This window comes from Ambystoma mexicanum, chromosome 4q, assembly GCF_040938575.1.
Source record: "Ambystoma mexicanum isolate Mex_15411 chromosome 4q, UKY_AmexF1_1, whole genome shotgun sequence".
Lineage (NCBI taxonomy): Eukaryota > Metazoa > Chordata > Amphibia > Caudata > Ambystomatidae > Ambystoma > Ambystoma mexicanum.
Window position 1 is genome coordinate 1,004,983,633 of NC_090928.1, and position 23,062 is coordinate 1,005,006,694.

Genomic DNA, 23,062 nt, shown 5'->3' on the forward strand with positions numbered 1-23,062 from the left:
GCTTGAACTTACTATTTCTGGGGTATGCACCCAGAAAACATTCCTTTGGATTCCAGGCATAACGAACAACCCTGCCCGTCTGCAGGCATGCTCTATTCGCTCCCAAGACTCCTGCGTCTTGACGGATCCCCAAAACATGTGAATCAGGTCCGCTTCCACAGTGCTACACCAAGGGCATATTGGCTGTGCATTTTTATTGAACATAGCTACCCTGCATGGCGTCATGTAGGTGCGGTACATCACATTGAGCTGAATTAGTTTCAAGCAAGAGTTCCTCGACACGTCCCGGGGGAATCCCAATGTGCGTTCCCATTCCTTCTCACCTATACCTTGGGCCAGGTCCACCACCCAACGTTCTTTCAACACAGTCTGAATACTGTTTACCAACCATCTACCAGATTGTACATGAGGGTCAACATTGAGTTTGCTGCTGGTTCCTCTGGCCATTTAGCCCACTTCCCCTTGGCTACTCCCCGCACCTTCATGTCATATACCACAAGAACTGCTCCAGGGGTAGCTCTTCTTTCTCTAGTAATGACTCAAATTCCCTAAACATACCCTCTTCGTGCATGTCCCCCCATGTGGATATAACCCAGTCTTCCAAGCGCCTTATGACCATCAGATCATCCCTCTTCTTGCAAACGTCTACCGTTTTTGGGATCTCTGGTGAATAGGGGTGTACTAGTTGCAAGAGTGTCATGGTTCTATTCCACACTTTCTGCCCCAATGTCACAAACATAGGCATGCTGCCCAGGCAATTTAACGGTATTTCTGTGATGTATGCCGGGGCCACCATTCTCAGTCTCATCCGAAAGCCATTTGGTGACAAAGCTGAGTTGCGCTGCCAAGTAATACCTTTCTAGATCTGGCAGATGAACCCCTCCTTCCCTGTAGGGCAGGGAAAGCATCACAATCACTAACTTGTGGCGAGCTGCTCCCCAGAGAAATTCCTGTAGTAGTACTTATAGCAAACAGAAAAAAGGGAGGTTTGATGTAATAATGTACATTATTGAAGAAATACAAAACTCTCGGCAAGGTTATCATTTTTGTTATGGCGATCCTGCCCATTAGTTATAGCGGTAGCTTTGACCAGAATATCATAGACTTCCTCAAGCCTTTTACCACACTTGCGGTATTACGTTCGTGCATACCCTCTGTTGTGTGTGTGATATTTACCCCAAAGTATCGGAAGTACTGCAGTCTCCATGGGAGTCCCATATCTGGCAGATCACGTGCACCCAATCACCTTAACCCAGCCAGTGGAAACATATAGGACTTTTCTTTGCTAAAGCAAATTCCAGACACCCTTGCCAAGTTGTCCAATACCTCCAGGACCAGTGGTGCGGTATGTTGTGGGTCCTTCAGGTAGAGCAGAACAGCGTCCGCGTATAAAGAGATCAGATGTCTGACTCCTCCCACCCATATGCCAGCTTCCAAGAACTCCTTGCAGAGGTAAATAGCTATTGGTTCAAGTGCCAGCATATATAGCATGGGCACCAGTGGGCACCCCAGCTTTGTGCCGCTTTGTATCTCCCAGGCCTGCGACACTTGCCTGTCGGTTTTGACAGTGGCCAGTGGTGAGGCATATAGAATCCGTACCCATTGTATAAACTGCTCACCAAACCCAAACTCTCATAGAACTGCAATTAACCACTCCCAATACAGTGAATCAAAGGCTTTAATCATGTCTAGCGATATTACTGTGTACTGTTCCTGGGAATTTGCGGTTTTCGTGATTATGTGCTGCTGGCAGCGCAAGTTTAAGGTAGTGCTACGACCTGGGATGAAGCCGTTCTGGCCCCCATGTACCAGTCCCCCGATCACCCTGCATAGCTGCCCCAGCTAATATAGTCGTCAGGATTTTCATATCATAGTTTAGCATGGCCAATGGGCGGTAAGATTTGCATTTATCAGTGGAGTTCCCAGGCTTGGGGATCAGGATTACCAGAGTTTCCCTCATAATCGCTGGTAGCTCGCCTTTCACGTAGGCTTCGGTGAACACTTCATGTAGCACCGGAGCCACTGTCGATGCATACCTCTTATAGAACTCCGGTGGGAGCCCATCATTGGTTTCGGTATCTAGGCGCTTTAGTTAATATTTTCAATTGAAGTCTTCTTTGTTGCCGCCTGAGGGTCTTCATCCACTCTGGGAAGGGTCTGTATCGGCCATGGGATGTAAGGTTAGAGGAGTGGGTATCTCTCGACGTACCTGTCCACGATTGGAGTACTGGGGATTGGTGCAAAATAATATGGACGATCCCGATACCTTCTGTTCCTCTTCCACATCATATACTTCATCTGTGGGGGAGGAGAGGGTGATTTTTCCCATCCCTCTTCACCTACTTTCACCCTGACTGGCACACTAGCCTTGTGGGACTGGGGGCAATCCTCGTCCAAACTGAACCAAAAGGACAACAAACTCGGCAAATTGTCATGTCTGCCAGCAGAGCTTTATCATCCACAAAGTGCGCATGCTCCGAAGCAGAGAGAGAAAGCCTGAGAGCTGGGTGAGCCTGCGAGAAGTTTCATCATTTTGCCATTGGAAGGAGATTCACAATCATAATGGACCACTAAGCGCTCATTTGCATATTTGGGAACCCAAAAACCAGAATGCCCCCATGCATTGAAAGATGAGGCATCATGCAAATCCAGCAGATTACTTATCCAGACAGCCAGAAGTGCAAGGAAAAGACGCAATGGAAAAGGAGGCGGAGCACTACATCATGTACCTGTCGGAGAATGCACTCCCTCAACTCTCACCACCACGTTATTCGCTGACAAAAGCAAGGCTGACCACACCATCCAAACCCCAGTCCACCTCACCAACACAAACAAGTGGAAGAACTACTGCAACAAACTGTTTGAGAACAGGGAGGTGGACAAAAGGGAGATAGAAAGGATGGCCAAAATACAAAGACAATTAGCCACCATCCCGTGTGCAGTTCCCGGGCAACCTACTCTCTCGCGTGTAATTCATCGGTGTATGCAAGTGGTGACCAGGACAGTTTTATGGCCACATAACAGGTGTAAAGGAGGGATAACCTTAAAATAGTTTTTTTAAATACTGCCATATGTGGCTAAGAGAAAAGGTGTGCTGGTGTGTTTCTTTTCTCAAGGTGGAAAGCACAAGTGAAGCATTTAGGTGCCGAGACAATACCGCCAGTACCGAATTTACATACGGGATTTGTACCCCCCGCCCAAATACTCGGGGATTTTTACACCCCTGCCCCCCTTCCCCATCGTGAAGCTCTTGTCTAAATACTCGTGGACATACACGTAACAGAAAGCTAAGTGGAAAAAGCAGGACTGGCTATCAAGCAGGGTAACGTGCATGCATGGGGCAACTTGGGAGTTACCTGTCAAATCTGTGGCATGGTGGTGTTGGTCATGTCACATGTTGGGTTTGGTGATATCACGTGGATATACTGACTCAAATAATTGCCTTTCTTGTACACAAGTCTAAATAAGCTTTGTGAGGTATAACAGCTGAAAACGGTTGCTGTGTGGCGGGTATGTAAACTTTGAGCCTGTTGACTGCCGGTGGTTAACATGGTCCCTGGTCTGCTGCCCGCTGCTCTCCCACAGCCCTGTGCTGAACGGCGGCGCCTCCCTCCCCTCTTGCCGCTACCCTGGCCCTGACAGGCGCCGGATCACGCCCCGTTCCTCCTCCTCCTCCCTGCCTGCCTCCCTCCCGTCCCTCCATTCCTCGGCTCTGGCAGCACAGGCGGCCGCAGCGGGCCGGGGCTGCTCCCGCGCCTGCTGCTGCAGCAGGAGGGAGGGCGGCAGCAGGGGGCCATGGCCGGGAACGGCGGCACTGGGGGAGGAGGAGGAGTGGGAAGCGGCTGCCTGGCCTCCGGCATCGGGGAGATCATCCAGCTCAATGTCGGGGGCACCAGGTAAGGATGGGCCGAGGCGGCGGCGGGGTACTAGTGCGGTGAGGGCTGCTGGGAGCTCGGCTCTCTGCCCTGGAACGGCGGCGAGGCGGCCGCTTCCACAGGCAGATCCTAGGCCGAGCCACGGGAAGTCACTAACGGGAACAGCCTTGCATTACCACATGGCCTAGAACCACTGGAGACAGATTCCGGGGAAACATTTTGGGGATCATAGGTGTTCGCCCCATGCGGGTGTTTGGTGGAATACATAATCTTGCGATGCCATTTGTGTGATGCAGTGTTGTTCTTCTGCTTAAAATTACTGCTCTATAAAATGACAAGTAAGGTTGTAAATATGTGGGTTGTAAATGACACGTGACAAGGCTGAACATATGTGGGTTGTAAATGACACGTGACAAGGCTGAAAATATGTGGGTTGTAAATGACACAAAGTATTTTATTGATCGTGAGCAAGGAGGGTATGAAGTATTTGATCAAGATGACATGCATCCCTACAGTGTTGCAACAGGGACGCTTGCTTTCCTTCACACGGGCTGCTAGCACGGCAAGTTCAGAGAGACCTGTCATGTGGGACTTTGGACAGCAACAACACCCGCTGCTGGCGTGTCTGACCGCACACCCTGCTCGCTCCAGCTTGCCAGGTCCCATATTTTAACATTTCTAGGATATTCACAGGCTCCCTAGGCCTATAGGAAGTGGCCTCCATGTTCATAAGAACCGCTGAATCGCTCGCAGGCAGGGAACACAGCCTTTATTGATTGAACGGCAAGGCTGGCCACCTCCAGCTACATGGAGCCGAGCCGAGCCAGGCACGGCTCCAGGGAGAGCTGCGTGATGCAATGTGGCTGGCAGCGGTACCAGGGCATCCGCGTGCACGGTGCTCGTTTTGTTATTTAATGTTGTTTACAGTGTGTGTAAAATGGATGTGGCATTGTATATCGACATCGTCATTTGGCAAAAAAAACATAGGCGATAACGTCGTCATCTGCCACATACTGCTGCAACTAAATGATGTAAACTCTCATTACCAATAATATGCATAACAGCTAAACGTGTATTCTCCTTTATTAATCTAGTGCTTTATTACCGTTAACATCATAATGATACAGAGAAATAATATAACAAAATACTTTAAATATACAAACATGTACAGAAACGATGTCTCTTTTTCTTTTCTTTTTACAACATAGGTCATTGACCCTCAGCTACACATGGCCTGTTATTGATTTTATTTCTAGTAAAAAACCCATCTGGCTTCACCTTTCAGATCTTCAAGTACTGGCTCTCCGTATAAGTCGGAAATGCAGATCTTTTGTATGTCCCAAGGGACTTCTTCAAGAGTCAAATGGCATCTGTGGAGGGAAATAGTCCATTCCATCCCCCTCAGGTTTTGATCAAGGGTACTTCATCCCTCATCACTTTTCGGCGTATAAATCATAGAATTCACTGAGGGTGCTGTGTCCAGGAGTGATCAACCTCCCTCGTGAATGTTCCAGGTAACATGTGGAAGGTAGATGTCCTAGTTGAGGAAGTTGAGCTTCTAAATGCTTGTTGAGAGCTTAAACATCTCATTGACCCCTCCTGCCCGGCTAACTATCGCCCAATCTCCATCACTCTTTTCCTGGGCAAATTCCTGGAAAACCTGGCCATCTCCTAGCTTTATCTTCACACTGAATCTGTTGGTTGTCTCCATGACCATCAGTCTGGATTCAGAGCAACCAGAAGCACGGAAACTGCTCTCCTGAACATCTGTGAAGACCTGCTCTGTAACCTTGATTCTAATCTCCCCACTTTCCTCATCTTACTCAATCTCTCTTCTGCCTTTTACACAGTCAACAATGCCATCCTGCGCAATCATCTCTGAGATGACCTGGCTATCACCGATCAGGCCCTGGCCGACCTCGTTCCTCTCTGATCGACCCTCCCAGGTCCAACTTGGGTTCTTCCTTCCATCTCACTCTCTACCTGTGGTGTTCCCCAGGGGTCTAACCCCTCTCCCTGGCTGTTCAACCAATACATGGCACATCTTGCCCACCACATTGCTGCTCTCTGCTCCAACTTTCAGTGCTATGTGGATGACACTCCGCTCATTTCCAGGCTATCCTCTGCCACCTCTTCTGCTTCTCTCATCTCTGACTGTCTGCTATCCAGGAGTGGTGTGCCGCCAACGATCACTACCTTAATGCCAGTAAGACGGAGATTCTCCTCATTGTCACACCTGCACCCTCCTTTACTGTGACTCTCTGGCCAGCCTCCCTTGGCCCTATTCCTGCTCCCACCCGTGAGGCTAAGGACCTCAGGGTCATCTTTGACGCCACACTCTCCTTTTCCCCTCACACTTCTGACGTCCCTAAGAAGTCCAACTACCAGATGCACATCCTCAGAGGTATTCTTCCTTTTCTCTCCTTCCCCCAGAAGCTCACTATCTCTCAAGCTCTGGTTCTCTCTAGGCTGGACTACTGCAACAGCATCTTTCTAAATATGCCTGTTTCTACTCTGTGCCCTCTGCAACACATCCAGAACAGGACTGCTAGACTTGTCCTTGGCCTCAAGCCCAGGGTTCGTATCCCTCCAGCACTGAAATCTCTGCATTGGCTCCCAGTGGCTTCAAGAATTAAGTTCAAGACCCTCTGCTTTGTCCACAAGGCCTTCTGGGGCCTGGGTCCTCAATACATCAAACTCTCTCTTTGTAAATGCCTTCCTACTCAAGCTCTTCGCTCCTCCACCTCCAACTCCCTCAGGGTCAGTCGCTTCTCCAAGGAACGAGTTGGTGGGAGATCTCTTTCTTCGGCTGGGTCCTCCCTCTGGAAAAGTCTCCCTGCCTCTCAAGGAGAACCATTGGTGGTTCTGTAAGCACCTTAAGATCTTTCTCTTTGCTTCTGCCTTCTCTCTTCCTCTCCCCTGCTGATTTTGTGTCTGATACTGCACTGGTCACCTGGCTACCTTCTGATTTCGGGCCCAGGTCCCTACCCGCCCAGTTGCACACCTGCACTGCCTCCCGGCAACCCTTGCATTTGGGTCTGTATCTGTAAACCCTACAATCCCCCTACCTGCACTTTTGGACACCTGCTGTCTGCACTTACCCTTGCACCTGCTACCTGCTGTATGAACTTGGTGTCTGGTCATTGCATATAATGCCATTGCATCTAATTCCATTCCATCTAAATTTTTGCATCAAAACATTTCCATCGAATGCATATTTTTGGAGGGTAAAGTGTTAATTTTTGTTTAGGTGCATTATAAAGGGTAAAAACGGGTGTTGAGGGAGACCCCCCAAACCCCTCGAAAAAGTGCATTTGATGCAAATCTTTTAGATGGAAAGAATTTGATGCAAATGCATGTCAATGCAAGGAATTTGATGCAATGACCATAAACCGATGCACTTCTTGTTATTGTTTTGATCCCATGTACAGCACTGCCCCTCCCCTGCACTTGTGCAATCTCAATGTCACCTGGCCTAGTAAGATCGTTGTCTATGTCCTCCCTCTGTACCCCCTTCCTTGCCTCGTCGCACCTTGAAACACTTGTGCGTGTTACAAATGCCTTATTATATCATATCATATTGTATTATTTGGATTCACGTGGCGTATTCTATTAGCAATAATATGCATGCCAACCCTCACTTGTTAGGCAAGAGGCCGCCCCTGAGTAGCCAAACAAATTGATGTTCTCGCTCAATTCGATTAAAAAAGTGAGCTGTCCAAGTCCTTCGCTAATCAGTTTAAAACATTTAAAAAAATGTGCAAATGTCCAAAATAATAGCAATTGTGCACTGCTGGGGTTGCATATTGTAATCTGGATTGGTATGAAGCAATGAAAGAACAGGAATTGTAAAAAGACAATTTTGGAATTAATGTTTATAGTTCATGCAGTGCCCTTTTCTCCGTTTATGCAGTGCAGTTTTTCCATCGGACCTCATCTCACCAATCCTCTGAGACCCGCCATGAGCCCTTCTTCTGCCAGACACCGCTAATGTATTGGTACTCGAACTCTACTCTTGCAAATCGTGCCAGCCATCGTTGTATAAGGTCCGCTTCCCTTCGAAAATAAGGAATGAATGCCCTTTCTTCAAAGGGAGCCATTTTTGGGCAGAGACTAAACACTTTTAGAACCCTGAGCATGAGCTAATAGCATTTATGGGTAACAGCCCTAAGCCCTAGCAGGGTCCCTCTCCCCGTTTGACCTGCCACCTTAGGCTAGGCTATTGTATGCCCTCCACCAGGGCATTACTGTTATATTCATGAACTTTAAGGTCCTAAAGCTTTCAACATTAACACCAACATGTTTCGACATTCATGGACTTGAATGTCACAAGAATATATCCTTTGCAAACATTGTCGTTATTTATTGCCGATCTCCCCCTGTTTCATTACCCAGAGTGTTGCATCATTCTATCTTTGCATATTCTGTGTTCTTTCCACAGCGTGTCAGGTCTGCTGGTTGTTTGAAGCAAAGCAGGACGACATGTAAAACTCTCAGTGGCTGTGGATGTGTATACCCTCCAACCTCAAAGGAAAGACCCTCTTGGCAGCATACACTACACAAGGGGATTATTCATCCCAGGCGGGAGTGCTACTAGACACTTCCCTTAGGTGTGAAATCAAGACAGGAGTTGGATGGGAAAAGTTGAGAGGGTTAGTGGGATATCTATTACAACAGATATTGGTGCACAATCGTTATAAACAGAAAAACACACAAAAGGCTCACCATAAATATTTGCCTTAGCCGCTGGAAACCTATAGTCTCCATTGAATGTGAGATGAACAGAGCTTAAAACTAAGTACCCAACTAAATACCTTGAATTGCAGCAAGATGGATCCGAGCTGGTATGATACCATTGCTAGAACGGTGCTGTAATGACAAGACTGCATCTTTATTGAGCCGCACGATTGCACACAGTCGTCGGGTCCTGATTAGAAGAGAGGACCTACGCGGCAACCCGCCGCTGACGTGATATCAGCAGACCGCATTTCTCCACAAGCATCCCGCTCCGAGAATGTAGCAGAGCGTCCTGCTCCAAGAATGGTGGCAGAGCTGCATGTCCTGCGCCGTGACCCCTGATTGCTGGAGAGCAGCTTCCAGGAACTCCAGAATGCCGTTAGGAATGGCTGAAAACAATGAGAGGGGCAAGTTTGTGGCGAGATCCCAACACAAGGGTGGGTTTTGTGTAGTGTTTTCTATTTAGTTACTATTGCATATGATGTGTTTAATTAAAGTGTATCCATTTTTGTAGAACCTTGATTGGGCATTCCTTTATTTTGCACTGTTATACTTGCTGATTGAGTTGCTACTGCTTCACATTCACACCCCTCTTGAGAGTATAGCCTTCCCTCTGCCCACATTATCACAAAAGGCTGAGGTGGTATATCTCAACTGTGCCTGTTTCATCTGTATGATTGGGATCACTCTTGTTTTGTAGAAGTGTGAGGGCTTAGTAGGCAGTTTAGACACTAATCATCCTTGTATTCTTGCATGGCATAAGTCATTTTGTGACATGGTCACAGTGGTTGGGATTTTAAAAATAAAAGCGCTGTTAACATTAGAATCACTATAAAGCATTTTTCATTGCTACAAGGGAACTTGATATGAGCCCTGCAACCACCTTGTCAGTAGGTGAGCTCTGTGAGCTCTGCCAAGTAAGGTGAGTCCCAGCAGCAGAAAGGTTAGGAAAGCCACGCTGTTCAAAATCCTCCAAGCATGTGAGTAAGCTAAGGGGATGGAGCTATACTGCCCAGTCTTCCATAGAGTAACATAAACATATTTCTTTATCCATCTAGGGCTCAAATAACCAATCACAGGTTTATTCTGTAAGCAACAAAAATAAATGTGATATTAGCTAACAAAGAGAAGGAACCATTTCTGCGATAACATGACTTACTCCTCGACCAACATTTTAGACTTCCGAGTCGTCATGGAAACCTGGCTACTCCAAGCTTCAGGCCCCCTATTGGCCCTGGCTATCCCCACACTGAATATACCACCCTCAGGGTGTTGACCGCCAAGATACCACGGGAGGTGGAGCAGCCCTCATAGCCAAATCCACATTACAGCTTAGATCCTGCCCTCTAGACCATGTGTTGGGTTATGAACTCCTTCTACTAAAACTTACAACTGATCCCAAAACCTCAATCGATTTCCTTATCTATAGACCTCCGAATAATGCCAACCACCCTGAATCTGATATCCCCTTACTCATCACCCTCCTCCTTAAACCTAATACTAAATGTATTATCCTAGGTGACATTAACCTCAGATATAATGATAATCTGGACTACAAAGCCACTGCATTTTCCGAGGCCCTCCAAGAAATGCATTTCACTCAGATCATAAACTCCCCAACACATTCCAAAGGAAGAATCCTGGACTGGACCCTGACATTAAATGTAAACCTATCTCTAGAATCCATTTCTGAAATCACCTGGTCAGATCACTACCTAATACGCTTTGACATCTTAACTATGAAAACTCAGGGTCTGCCTCAAACCAAACTTTCCCCTATCTCAGTGAGAAACACCCGCAAACTTACAGCAGAAAATCTTGTACTGATTCTTGCTGATACGCTCAAAACCTACTCAACAGCTAACACCAACCTTGACAGTATCTCTATCATAATTGCCTCAAATCTACCATTGACGCAGTAGCCCTGCTCACGCCCAAAACACCCCACAAGCTAAGACGAACCAATTGTTGGTTTAATGAAGAGCTCATTGTACTTCGCCAGAACGAAAGAGCGTTGGAACACTTACATAAAAAGACCCCGACCAACGCCATAACAAATGCGCTTGTGGTAGCCTCCGAAACATACAAATCAGTGGTGATAGCTCATAAGCCAATTCCTTGAATACTCGCATAAACGACGCCTAACTAGAAGCCCCCAACCACTCTGCCATTCCAGCTAACACAAGCAAAGCCTGGTGCACTACTATCCAAAATGCCCTAGCATCTAAAATCATTATTCTACAAGAGAAAATACTAAAGAAAAGCAAACTACTGGCTGGTAAAAGTATGCCCTCCATTGCGGCTGATGCCATTGCCAGAAAAACTGCCCCCCCAATTCTAATTCAATACTGTTTCCCAAGACCAGGTCCAGGATACTATCTCTACTCTGAAACCTTCTAACTGAAAAGGTGAAGGCTTACCTGCTCGATTCGTCAAACTCTGTGCCCCTGCCCTAGTACCCATTATCACCAACTTCATTAATGCTTCTTTCACAACCAATTCTATCCCCGCCAGCATTAAAGCGGCCCGGGTTACCCCACTTCTTAAGAAACCATCACTGGACCCCTCCACAACTACTAACTACTGGCCCATTACCACTGTCCCCTTCCTACAGAAAATAGTGGACATAATAGCCTATACTCAAATCCAAGAGTATCTAGGAAGTAACCAGGTGTTAGGAGCTAGACAATCAGTCTTCCGTCCTAAACATAGCACAGAAATGGCATTACTAGACCTTAAAATCTAGATGGACATCATTCGAGACTCCGGTAACATATGCATCTTCCTCCTACTCGACCTGTTTGCTGCATTCAACCTGATAGATCATAAGCTATGCCATTCTCTGTCAGAAAACTTCAACTTCCTCAGATGCCACCTTATGTGTTAAGTCATTCCTATCAGAACGAACCTCGAGAGTCTTTATTGGGGATGAAGCTGTGAACCCTATACCAGTACCTCGAGGGGTCCCTCAAGGCTCCTGCCTATCTCCCACCTTTTACAACACATACACCAAGCTTCTATTTGCAGAACTTGATGCCATTGGAGTAATCTACACTAACTTTGCAGATGATACACAGATCCTTATCCCCATCACGGGAGACCATAAACAAGACTCCATATCCATCAACGAGATCTATGCCAGCATACAAAACTGGATGGCCACCAACAGTCTGTGTCTTAACAACGAAAAAACTGAGATCCTCATTGTAGGTTCGCCCACCCGATTAAAAACACTACACGCTGACTACTCAGCCATCACCATTGGTGGAGCCTCGATCCCGGTACTCAAACAGGTTAAAACTCTGGGCGACTATCTAGACACCAACCTTACCATGACTAATCACATCATTGCCCTTTCCTCCTCCACTGCCTATACTGCTAAACTCATTTCACTTAGCCGGCAATTCCTCACACCACAAAACTGCCTCACCCTAGCTCGAGCTCTCATTCTATCAAAACTCTACTACTGTAATATCCTAATACTAGGAACTACAAGTACTAACCTGGCTAAACTGCAACTGCTACAATGCTACAAAACAAAGCCCTACGGACAGCCTTTGGTCTTCAAAGAAATGGCCACATCTCTCATATCAAGAGAGAGGTTCAATGGCTCCCCATCCAAGCTACAATTATATTTAAGACTCTGATCACTGAACATAAATGTATTACCAATGATGCCCCTGCTTACCTTAACAACTGTGTCACCCAAAAAAGATCAACTAGAGCTCTTGGATTCGGATGTAGCACACCTTTCTGTCCCGAGGTTCAAGAGCTCTAGGGCGGGGGTTCTAGCTTCCCAGTAGCTGTACTTACGTTTTGGAACACCTTCCTATGCACATTAGAAATGAGCTTTCGCGCAACCATTTTAAGAGACTTATCAAAACATCGCTGTTCAATAAATTCAACTAGTGTCTCAACTATATCCCCAGTGCTCCGGTCCGTCTGACCTTCTCTACCCATGGTACGTTCTGTACTGTAACATAACCTGTAACCAGATAAGTGCTCTAAGCAGCTTACGCTGTGATACCTCTGGGCTTGGGCATGTAGCAAATGAAATACATAAAAAAAAAGAAAATCAGACACTCAGCAACACTTGGAACAAGACACATTTTTTTGGATGCTAACCTGCCTGTGCTTCACTAAGGTCCCTCGATACAAAGCTACGTCTTGAGTAGCAGAAAGCTGTTCAGGCTGGTTTAAACTACAACATAATAATCTAGGTGAGGGCTACTGGCATATGCAAGTTGAAGGCTGGGAGCACAGTCCAGACATTGCATGTGCCTCAGTGAATCAATGCTGCATGGAGCCAGGTGATACTCAAGGTATAAAGAATGCATGTAGGATTAAATGGTGGCAAGATCAATGTAGGTTGTAGACACATCACACAGGGGGGAGGTTTTCTCAGTCATAGATAGGGTACATATTTAAGGTGTCATACTGTTATGGTATTGAGCAAACATACTTGGTTCACTCATGTTATCGTGCTAGATCATTGCCAGTGTGGGCACTGGGTCCCGTAAAACTGAGCGTGGGGCGGCAGACACTTAGGAAGCACAGGCATGGTGAAGACTGAGAAGCACAGGCTTGATGAAGATGAAAGGACGCAGGGTGGGTGTGTGATGTAGGCACAGGCCAGGTGATGCATTGGCCGTAGTGTCTTTCATAGTGCACGCTACCTTGCAGTTGTTTATTAAGGTATCTAACCCTAGAATTAAGTTGCAAGCACACATCTGAAGATACTGTACCACTGAGGAAAATGTTTTTCCAAGAATCAATGAACCCAAAAGGTATGTTATTTTGATTTGTACCACGTATAGCAGCTATTTCCATGGTCCCCTGATACTCTTGCGGCTCTGAAAGAGATAAAGAGATAAAAGGGGGGAGGGAGTCGTTAGAGGAGAAAGGATAAGGTTTTGTGCTCAATTGTTGGTGCTTTTAGAGCCAGAAGTCACTGGCGTCTGTGTAGGTGAGATATCTAGATGGTTTGTAGTGTTTATCCAGAGGTCTGTCTCTCCAGATGTGAGACCTGAGAGAGCAGGGTGCCGCGGCATTGTTTGTGGGTTTTAGCATTTGGTTGGAGAGGTGTACAGTTTTGACTAAATTGGGATGTATGAGGTATTTGTATTAGCCGTATTTTGTGCCTGTGAATAGGTGTGTGTGTGTTGAGTGAGGTGTTTGAGAAGTGGGGTTGTTAGTCAGTTGGATTCTTTGGACAGATCTGCCAGACTAGGTTTTGTTGGCATTATACGATCTTTCAATCGAGCAAAAACAACTTCAGGGGAACTTTCCACCCACTCCAAACCAGGTGCACACAATTTTCGTTTATTTAGTAAAGTTATTTTTATGAACCTAGGACTGCCGATTTAACAGTTGATTTTCGATGGCCTCCCTCTTCTTTAGGGATCAAGAAATATTCAGAGTTGCACTGATGGTCTGTTTATTAATAAATAGGAATAATCAAATCAATTTAGATAAATAAGTTATACTTCCATTAAATTCCAATGTAATGATGACAAATAATCAATACACTATTCCTTCAGTTTTCATTGCTACAGTTATAGAATTAGAGACTTTTGTAACACACACATCACCACTTATGTTTTGTTTACCCGTGGTGTGCATGCAACGTTAATTAAAAAATGCATGACTTTCATTTGTTAAAAACAACAAATGAATTTTAAAACATCCCTGCCTATTCAATCCTCTCTGCTTCCCCTTTATTGAAAATAGATACCACCTCCTTACTCAATAGGCATGTCTGAATTTCAACAGCATTCCAAGAACTCAATTCAACAAACTACTGGACCTTCATGTATGTTAATGGCTTGTAGAAAGGAAAATGTATAACATGTATGTGGGCTAGATTCCCTTCTGTGATGTTTCTATTTAATTACTGTGTAAAAAAAAAAAGACCTTAGTCCTTTTCAATGGGCAATTTAAAAACATGAAAATGCGTAGCAAGGAATCACGCTTTCCCTTTTATCTGCAACAACTTGGGTTTATTAACAATATTCTGCTTGGTGGTATACCCAGGAATTACTTAATTTATATTCTTTTTTAATTATGCACACAGTGAGATGTCCATTTAACTCCCCTAATGATTGATCGTGCAAAAGAGCCCAGGGAAATCACTGTATACACACCATGGACCTACACATACCGGTCTGAAATATTCCTTAACTTCTCAGGATGCACAATCAATTTATATATTCCCAACCCGCAGTACTTACAAATAACAGGGGTCAGGATTTAATTTAATTCCCTGCATAGTAGAGTTCTCAGGATTAGGTCCCCTTTTAGATCATACTCGTTTATGAATTTATTTTGACTTTATCACAGACAGGAGGGCATCCTGATAAGGGCCTTTTCAATTCTCCCCCTCTAGGAACAGGTGGGCATCAGTTAGCAAGATGGGATCAGCTTTCCTCCACAGGCTGTCTATTTCTTCCACTGAAGAAGGCCTCAGGTTTTAAGCCCTGATATGCCTCACTTAGTCTCTGCTAATACTCCATCCAGGGCTCCAATAGTAGAGCAAACTATTCCTTCTCCTTCCTGTTGTTATTCATTTCTCTTTCTTGACTTTCCAACAGTGACTGAGTGAGCCTGTCAGTTTCCCCCTGAGTGTGTGTTGATTCCATATAGAACAGGAACTCCACCTTTTTGAAGTTTGTATACTTTCCACATCTAATTGGTCAATATATGCAACAGTGTTGGACAGTGTTCCAAAAGTAATATCACACTAGACATACCCCTACAAGTCAGTTGCCATATTAATGAAGAGGGAAGTCTAATGGGAGTAATTTCAAAACCCAGTTTCCCTTCCATTTAATGTGATGTCATCTGTGATTTCTTGCATTAAACCTTGCAACATTCCAAAATAGCAATTTCCACAAATATGACCTCTTTACTAATAGGCTCACCAGATTTCTCTCTCTGGCGCAAATTAACCAACACCATTTTTATCATAATAGCACGAATGGGTACTGAATTATAGATTTTTCTATTTAACTTTCTTTTATATTTATATTAAAATTATTTTCATATTTCAAAGAAATGGGCGTGTCACTGCGTACACTACGAGGTCTGACAAAATACAAATTTGCCTAATTTACATACTTAAAAAATCACTTTAGAAAAATAGTTTTTCCATCATCAAATAGAGCATCTCAAGCTAAACGTTTTACAACAAGAATTATTTTTCTGCAACATTCTGTTTCTGAATTATTGACCATCTTGTGTCTTTAGTCCTCTAGCTGTTAGTTCAGGGATATAGTGTAGTACTTATGACCCATAGGCCTTGCATAAGATATTTTGAAGTTTGAAGTCCTTAGGGGCTTATGACATTTGTCCTGCCCCTCTTGTGCAGTTTGCAGGCCTGGTAGATTTTCAGATAACTTTATTTTTCCAGGTATCAAGATATCTTCTTTCCAGAGAGGCCTGAAAGATGAAAATCTCAGATCAGGCAACACAGATCTGCTGAACCCCTATTAATTGTCCATTATTTTAATCCCACCGTACATAGATGCAGCCCATAAAATGCTGCCGTAGGATTATTGCAGTTTTAGCCTCTTAGTGACCTATGATGCAGGCCAATCATTCTACCCTTGATGGAGCAAGGCAGATCAATTCTGTTGTTTACCTACTGAAGGTGGTGAAATTAACAGAAAGGCAGCTGTGAGTTCAAACCTGTAGATGAGGCTTGATTCAGGTTTGTTTCTGCCAATTCCCATTTTTTATAGTTACATTTTTCTGTGCCCTAGATTTTACATTTTCAACAAAAACACAACGGTTTATCCATTGCACTGGCCTTTCGAAACCCCCAACCAAGGTCAACAATTTCCACTTTTATGGCCCTTGATTTCTGTAAAGGAAATAAACACACATAGCAGCATAAAATGCAAGGCCAAATTCATTTTTCTCTGTCACTTTACTATGTGTGTTCTTTTTCCTCTCAGATTACGCAGTTCCCCATTTTATTAAAAGTTGCAGAAAGCTTTCTGGCATGTAATATTTTCATCCTGTGCCATGTCACTATATTTTGATGTGAGGATACTCAAAAACATTGCACATGTGTTTTTCAAATGCTGCGCAGGGAGACGCAGCTTGCATGTTTGTTTTTGAAGTAGCACATTGCTTTGCATCTTCTCTTTGATATAGATTTTCCTACACTTTGGCTGTCTCATAGCCAGTTGGGCATCCTCTTATAGACTCGTTCAATTCTCCCCCCTCTATGAACAGGTGGGCACTAGTCAGCAAGATAGGATTAGCTCTCCTCTGCAGCATGTCTGATCTTTCTTCCACTGAAGAAGGCCTGGAACTTTTACTCCTACTAGGGCTCACTTACAGGGCTCTCACCATAATCCCAATTGGGGCCAAAAGGAGAGCAATCTGTTCTTTCTGTTTCCCGTTGTTATCAATTCTCCTCCTTCCTCTTTATCAGTCAGTGAGCGAATGAGTGTGTGTTGCACCTTTTATTAGGAAAAATCCACTCCTTTTTGAGGTGTGTATAATATTTCTAATCTAATTGGTCAATGTATGTTATTGGACAGTGTTCCAAAAGTGACATCACAGTAGACAGACCCATGTGCAGGCCTTGGGCAGATTAAAGGGGTCAGTCTGATGGGAGTAACTTTTCAACCCTTTTTTCTCGTTCCGTTTTGATGTGATTTAATCTCAGAGATTTCTTGCATTAAAAATTGTAACATTCTGAAATATTAAATTCCACACGTGCACCGTTTCAGTTTGACGAAATGCAAATTCCTTATATTTGCATAATTATAAATCCCTTTTGAAAATTCTTTTTCGGTCCTTCCAAAAGGCATTTTGAAACTGAAAACTTTACAAAAAAAAACAATTAAGCTTGCTACGACTTTCCGATTGGGAGATATCACCAGAAATAGGAATGTAGTATAGCATTTTTTCTTTTTACAAAATATTACAGGGCATCTGCAATTGGGTCTGTCATTTACAGAGCATCTGGTGTTTTTGTTTTTTTAGCTGTTGGTTCTGGGCTACAAGTATAGTATTTATGATCCATAGACCTGGCACTGGTAAGGTATTTTGAAGTTTAAGTTCTTGGGGGTTTATGACTCAAATTCCTGCCTTCTCGGACAAGTTCCCGGGTCTTGCATATTCCAGATAAACACTTTGTTTTTCCAGATATCTTTTCCATCCTTCAGGAGAAGCCAGGGAGATTGAAATAGCAGATTGGGCAAAGCAGATCCATGGTAAAGCTGAACCCCCTGTTCTTTATTTTAAGCAGTGAAGCCCACTAATGCAGCCCATAAAAATGCAGATTTAATTGTAAATTCGGCCTCCCTGAGACATAGTTGCAGGACCATCATTATCTTTATGGCTCAACGTCTTCAAACGAAATCCAGTTCCTAAAGAGGGCAGGGCAGATCAATTATCTTATTGTTTTGCTTGGGGTTTGGTGGATGGAGTAGAATATCAGATGTCAAAGTTCAGTCCTGGCTTCATTTGAATTTGATCTCATTCACAATTGCCACTTTTAAATGACTTTTTCCTGTTGCCCTTGATTTTACATTTACCATGAACAAGCAGTTTATCCATTTTATTGGCTTGTCAAACCCGTATGAAAAGGTCCACATTTTCAACATCTGTAGGATTCCTAATCCTAAGTCTTCCTTTCTATAAAGGAAAATCAAACCAACAGCAGCAGAAAATGCAAATTTGCTTTTCTTTCTGGAACTGTAAATTGCCATACTTTTCTTGTCCTCTGATTAAGAAGTACCCCCTTTTAAGTGGCAGAATGCTCTCTGGTACTTGGACATCTTTATCTCCGGCCTTGTCACTATATAGTGGTTTTAGGGGACTTGAAAATATTGCGTATCTTTTGTGATTTTTTTTTTCAAACTGCTGTGGGAAGGCTGCAGTTTACATGTTTGTTTTTAACATGGGCTCTTGCTCTGAATCTCTTCATTCAATTAGATTTCCCTACGGCATGTTTTACGTTTTCTTGACAATGTGTTTCCTGTGATATCTTATCTCTGCCTTTGAATCCTGCATTCTCTGGTGGTGGTGGATCTGGAAGAAGACAAAGCTAAATGTGCTAGTCTGAGGAAGCTAGATCTGTTTCGTGTTGTCCCTTTGTTTTAGAAGTTTTGTTGGGCTGTATACAATGTTTTAATTGGGCAACATCTAATTCGGGAACATTTTCCACCCACTTCAAACTGGGCATGCACAATTTGTATTTATTTAAGTTCTGATCTTTGAACTCCAATTTTTAACATTATTGATCCTCAAAAGCCTCCCTCTCCCTTCGGGACAAGAAACCTGCAGGACTGCACAGAAGGTCTATTTAGAAATAAGTAAATCATTTTAAATATAAACAGACTATGTATCTATGAAATTCCAACTCCAATGGTTATCAATACACTAGTCGCCTCAATTTTCCATGCTACATTTAAAGGAATATTAACTTTTGTAACAGACACACACCACCATATGCAAATTTGATTTATCCTGAGCGCTCATCCACTATGTGTTCAACAATGTTGGAGGGCTTCGGATACAATTGTCATTTTATATGAAACCAAATGATCCCTCCATATCGAAATTGTTCTACTTGTTAATCATTGCAAATAAACATTTCCCCCTCCCACTCAATGGACATGTCAGACCATTAAACAGCGTTCTAGAGAAGTCAGTTGCAAGACAAACTACTTCCCAAATGTGAATCATTCACAAAATGAAAATATATGTTTGCTAGATTTCCTTCACTCGTGTTTCTATTGCTTTAAAGTGTACATTTCTCATTTTAAATGGGCAACTTAAAGGCTGGAAAATGGGTGGTGAGTAATCACCACTTTTCTTGAATGATTTCACATTGTTAATACACAGAGAGGAATGTAGCTACCAGTGGTTGGTTCGAAGATTATTTAATACATTTTTTATACTAGATCAATTTGTTTATTACAGCATCTTGTTCAGAGAAATCAAGTGAATATTATTTGTCTTGATTCACTCAAGCATTTTTATCAGTTTTTGCATTACTCTCATTTCCCAATCTGCATAATTTCTACACAATATTGCAGCATGACTCCACATAGGCGTTCATACCAATAGTATTACAAACGTGTTAGAGTGATAGGCTGGTGGGAGTGACCGTGTATACATTATTTCAATAAATACACAACAATAACAACACAAATACAGTGACCGTATCCAAAAAGTCAGTCCAGGGTCATCATTAATATCTAAAGGCAAAAGCTGCTGCTGTTGGAAAGTCTGGAGTGCAGGAGCGATGTCCCCTACAGTGGTAGGAACTGGGGAGGATAACTAATGCACGGAGAGGGATGTTTTTACCAGTGGTTGGTTCGAAGACCATTTAATCATTTTTTATACAAAATCAATTAGTTTATTACAGTTTCTTGTTCAAAGAAACTGAGATTAGGTGAATGTTATTTCTCTTGATTCAATCAAGCATTTTTAGTTTGTGCATTACTCACTTTACAATGTGCATCATTTCTACACAATATTGCAGCATGATTGTTTTAAAAAAAATTATGTATACACTGTTACTCGCACCAGCCTATCACTCTAACATGTTTTTAATACTTTTGGTATGCACGCCTATGTTGAATCATTCTGCAAAATTGTGTAGAAATTATACACATTGTGACTTCAGAGTAACGCTCAAACTAATTAAAAATGCTCGTTTGAATCAAGACCAATAATGTTCACCTAATCTCAAGTTCTTTGAACAAGATGCTGTAATAAACTAATTGATTTTGTATAACAAATTATTAAATGCTCTTTGAACCAACCACTGGTAGGAGCATCTCTCTCTCTCTCTCTCTCTCTCTATTCGTTATCCTCCCCAGTCCCTACCATTTTATGGGACATCCCTCCTGTATTCCTGATTTCACACTGGTAACAGGGCTCTGCTTTGTGATGTAACCCGGAAACGGCTTCAGTTTACATAATTTTTCTAGGTATCCACATAGTGAGATATCCTTTTAATCCTATAATATTTATCCTTTGGTTGGTCATTGCACAGAGACGGAGGCCTTATTCTATCAAATCAATTATTACAGAAGCACATATACTTCTAAAATATATATATATATTTTTTAATTGTCATACTGTTAAAAAAGCTTCCACATTGATACACTCTATAAAACATGATTATCCATTATAACAAAAACTTTAAAATATGATCACATTTTATCATTAAAAACAGACCTTGCGAGTCTGTCCCTTCTCCCTCTTCCCCCACGCGTGCCCACCTCGCAAGTTAGGCCCTGCTTCCCACCCACCTGCGCGTCCGCCCCTTCTCCCTTTCCCTACTTGGGTTCCTTTGCAACTTAGGCCCTGCTTCCCCTGTCTTGCGTGACATGTACATTCCCGTTGCAATTTAGGTCTAGTTCCCCCGTCTTGGCACCACGTGCATCTCCACGCAATCTGTCCCTGCACCCCCAGCCTAGCGCATCCTTCTAGCATTGCTCCCCAGGCAACTGGCCTAGCGCATCCCTCTCTGCGTTGCTCCCCACGGAACTTGTCCTTGCTCCCTCGGCTTAGCTCATCCTCCTCAGCGTTGCTCCCCCCGCAACCCAGGCCCATTTCCCTCCTCTCCTTCCTCTTGAGGTTCCCCTGAGCAGCGACCACTGTATTTCCCTGCTTGTGTTCTTTGCATTCCATTCCAGGCCCTATCATACTGTGACTATAGTATTGTCAGTCTATTGCATCGCTTGCATTTTCCTTTTACTTCCAGGTCTCCTTGATTTACTAGTGTTTGCTCATTTTATTTTGTATGGTGAACATTTTATTGTATATGTGCTTCATTGTGTGCATGTCTCTTCTTCCCCTCTACGTCCCGTAGGGCTACCAGTTTTGAGTATTCTGAATTGTACTTGCATTCTCACGCCCTTGAGTACTATTGTAGTGTATATTTGTTGCTTGCGCTGTTTTCTCCACTCCACTCACTCCTCTAGGGCACCCCAAGGTTCCAGTGTTCTTTTTCTGTGGTGTACTTACTTGTTGTCCCCTCTATTGTGCGTGACCCCTCTTGTGCCTCCCTCTTTTTTGCCCCTAGCGTGTGACCCCTGCACCTCCTGTGCCTGGGCTGCCCCCCACCGCTTACACTCCACCCCCACCCTCTATGGTGCTCTCTGTTTCCCCCATCTTCTGTAACTGCTATTTTATTGACTGTCTTATCCTTCTCACTAAGTCTGGTAGGAAGAAGCTCAAAAGGGACATCCTGGTCTCCAACCCAGGCCTCCCTATCGCTGATACCTACATCAGTGCTTCCTCCAGACAGACCCTCACCAACATCCTCTTTGTCGTTCCCTCTCCAGTCCTTTGGACCCCCCTTATGGTCTCTGTTCTCTCTCCTTTGTCCTCCTCTCCTATTAATGGTGGCACTCGGTGGGAGACCCTCCTGGCCCCCATCCTATCCTCCAAGACCATCATTAATGTTTACTTAAATGGCACCGTCTTGGTCCAGGACCCTCAGGCCATTTTCTTCCTTTTCGATAGATGCTTTCTGCGTCTTTTCAACTTCCTTCCTTCTCCTTCTGCTCCTACCTACCCCTCTGTGGCTCCTCCGCCACCTCTCTGGCACCCTCCTCTGCTTCTCTGGCTGGTATGCCGCCTCCTTCTTCCAACACCTCTCTGGCACCCTCTGCTGTTTCTTTGGCCGCTCTGCCTTATCCTTCCTCCGCCAACTCTCTGCTACCCTCTTCTTCCTCTCTGACTACTCTGCCATCTCCTCCTTCCTCCTCTGCCCGTTCTCAGGCACCTCTAACACTTCTGCAGGGTGTATCTCATGCCTGTACCCCTCCATAGAAGTCTTGCAAAGGTGGCCATCTGCTCCACCTGACTACTCTTAACTCTCGCTCTGCTGTCAAACACTCCTCGGACATCTGCTGCCATCTTGAAGAGCTTGATCTGGAAGTACACGGCCTCACCGAGACTTGGTTCATGGCCAGATCTGTCACAAGTTTTGACACTCCCCTTCCTGATGGCTACAAGATCCTCTCCGAACCCAGAACCAACTGTCTTAGAGGGGAAGTAGCCCTGATCTTCCTGGAGTAGATCCCTGCTTCTGTAATTTCTACGCAGGCCTACTCCTCCTTTGAATGCCTAGTTTGCAGGATCTCCATCTCTCCTTATCTCTCCCTCATTGTGGCCTGCATTTACAGGCTGCCTGGCCAGGTCACCCTCTTCTTCTCCGATTGGGCTGACCTCTCCTCCCTCCCTGCCTCTACCTCTCAACATCCACTTGGATGCTTCCAGCCCCTCCTCTGGGCTCTTTCGCAAACTCTGCATCTCTCTCTCTCCTCTCTCTCTCTCCACTCTCACTCTCACTCTCTCTTCGTCCCTCTGACCTGGCTCACTCTGTAGGGCACACCTTGGATGTTCTGATCTCGTCAGACCTCCCCCTCTCTAACCCTCTCACCACTCCTCTCTCTTGGACTGACCACTTT

At 44.3% G+C, this 23,062-nt stretch overlaps 1 protein-coding gene across 2 annotated transcripts in view; it reads left to right on the plus strand.

The window, feature by feature from the left end:
* The first annotated feature begins 3,613 nt into the window (after positions 1 to 3,613).
* KCTD3 (potassium channel tetramerization domain containing 3) overlaps positions 3,614 to 23,062 on the plus strand; it is a 529,442-nt gene continuing 509,993 nt past the window's right edge. The window contains exon 1 of one of the 2 annotated variants that reach the window (XM_069608570.1): positions 3,614 to 3,896. In XM_069608570.1, coding sequence (XP_069464671.1) covers positions 3,796 to 3,896 — 101 coding nt within the window. In that variant the 5' untranslated portion in view covers positions 3,614 to 3,795. The remainder of the gene's footprint in view (positions 3,897 to 23,062) is intronic. The other variant, XM_069608569.1, reaches the window with a different exon arrangement.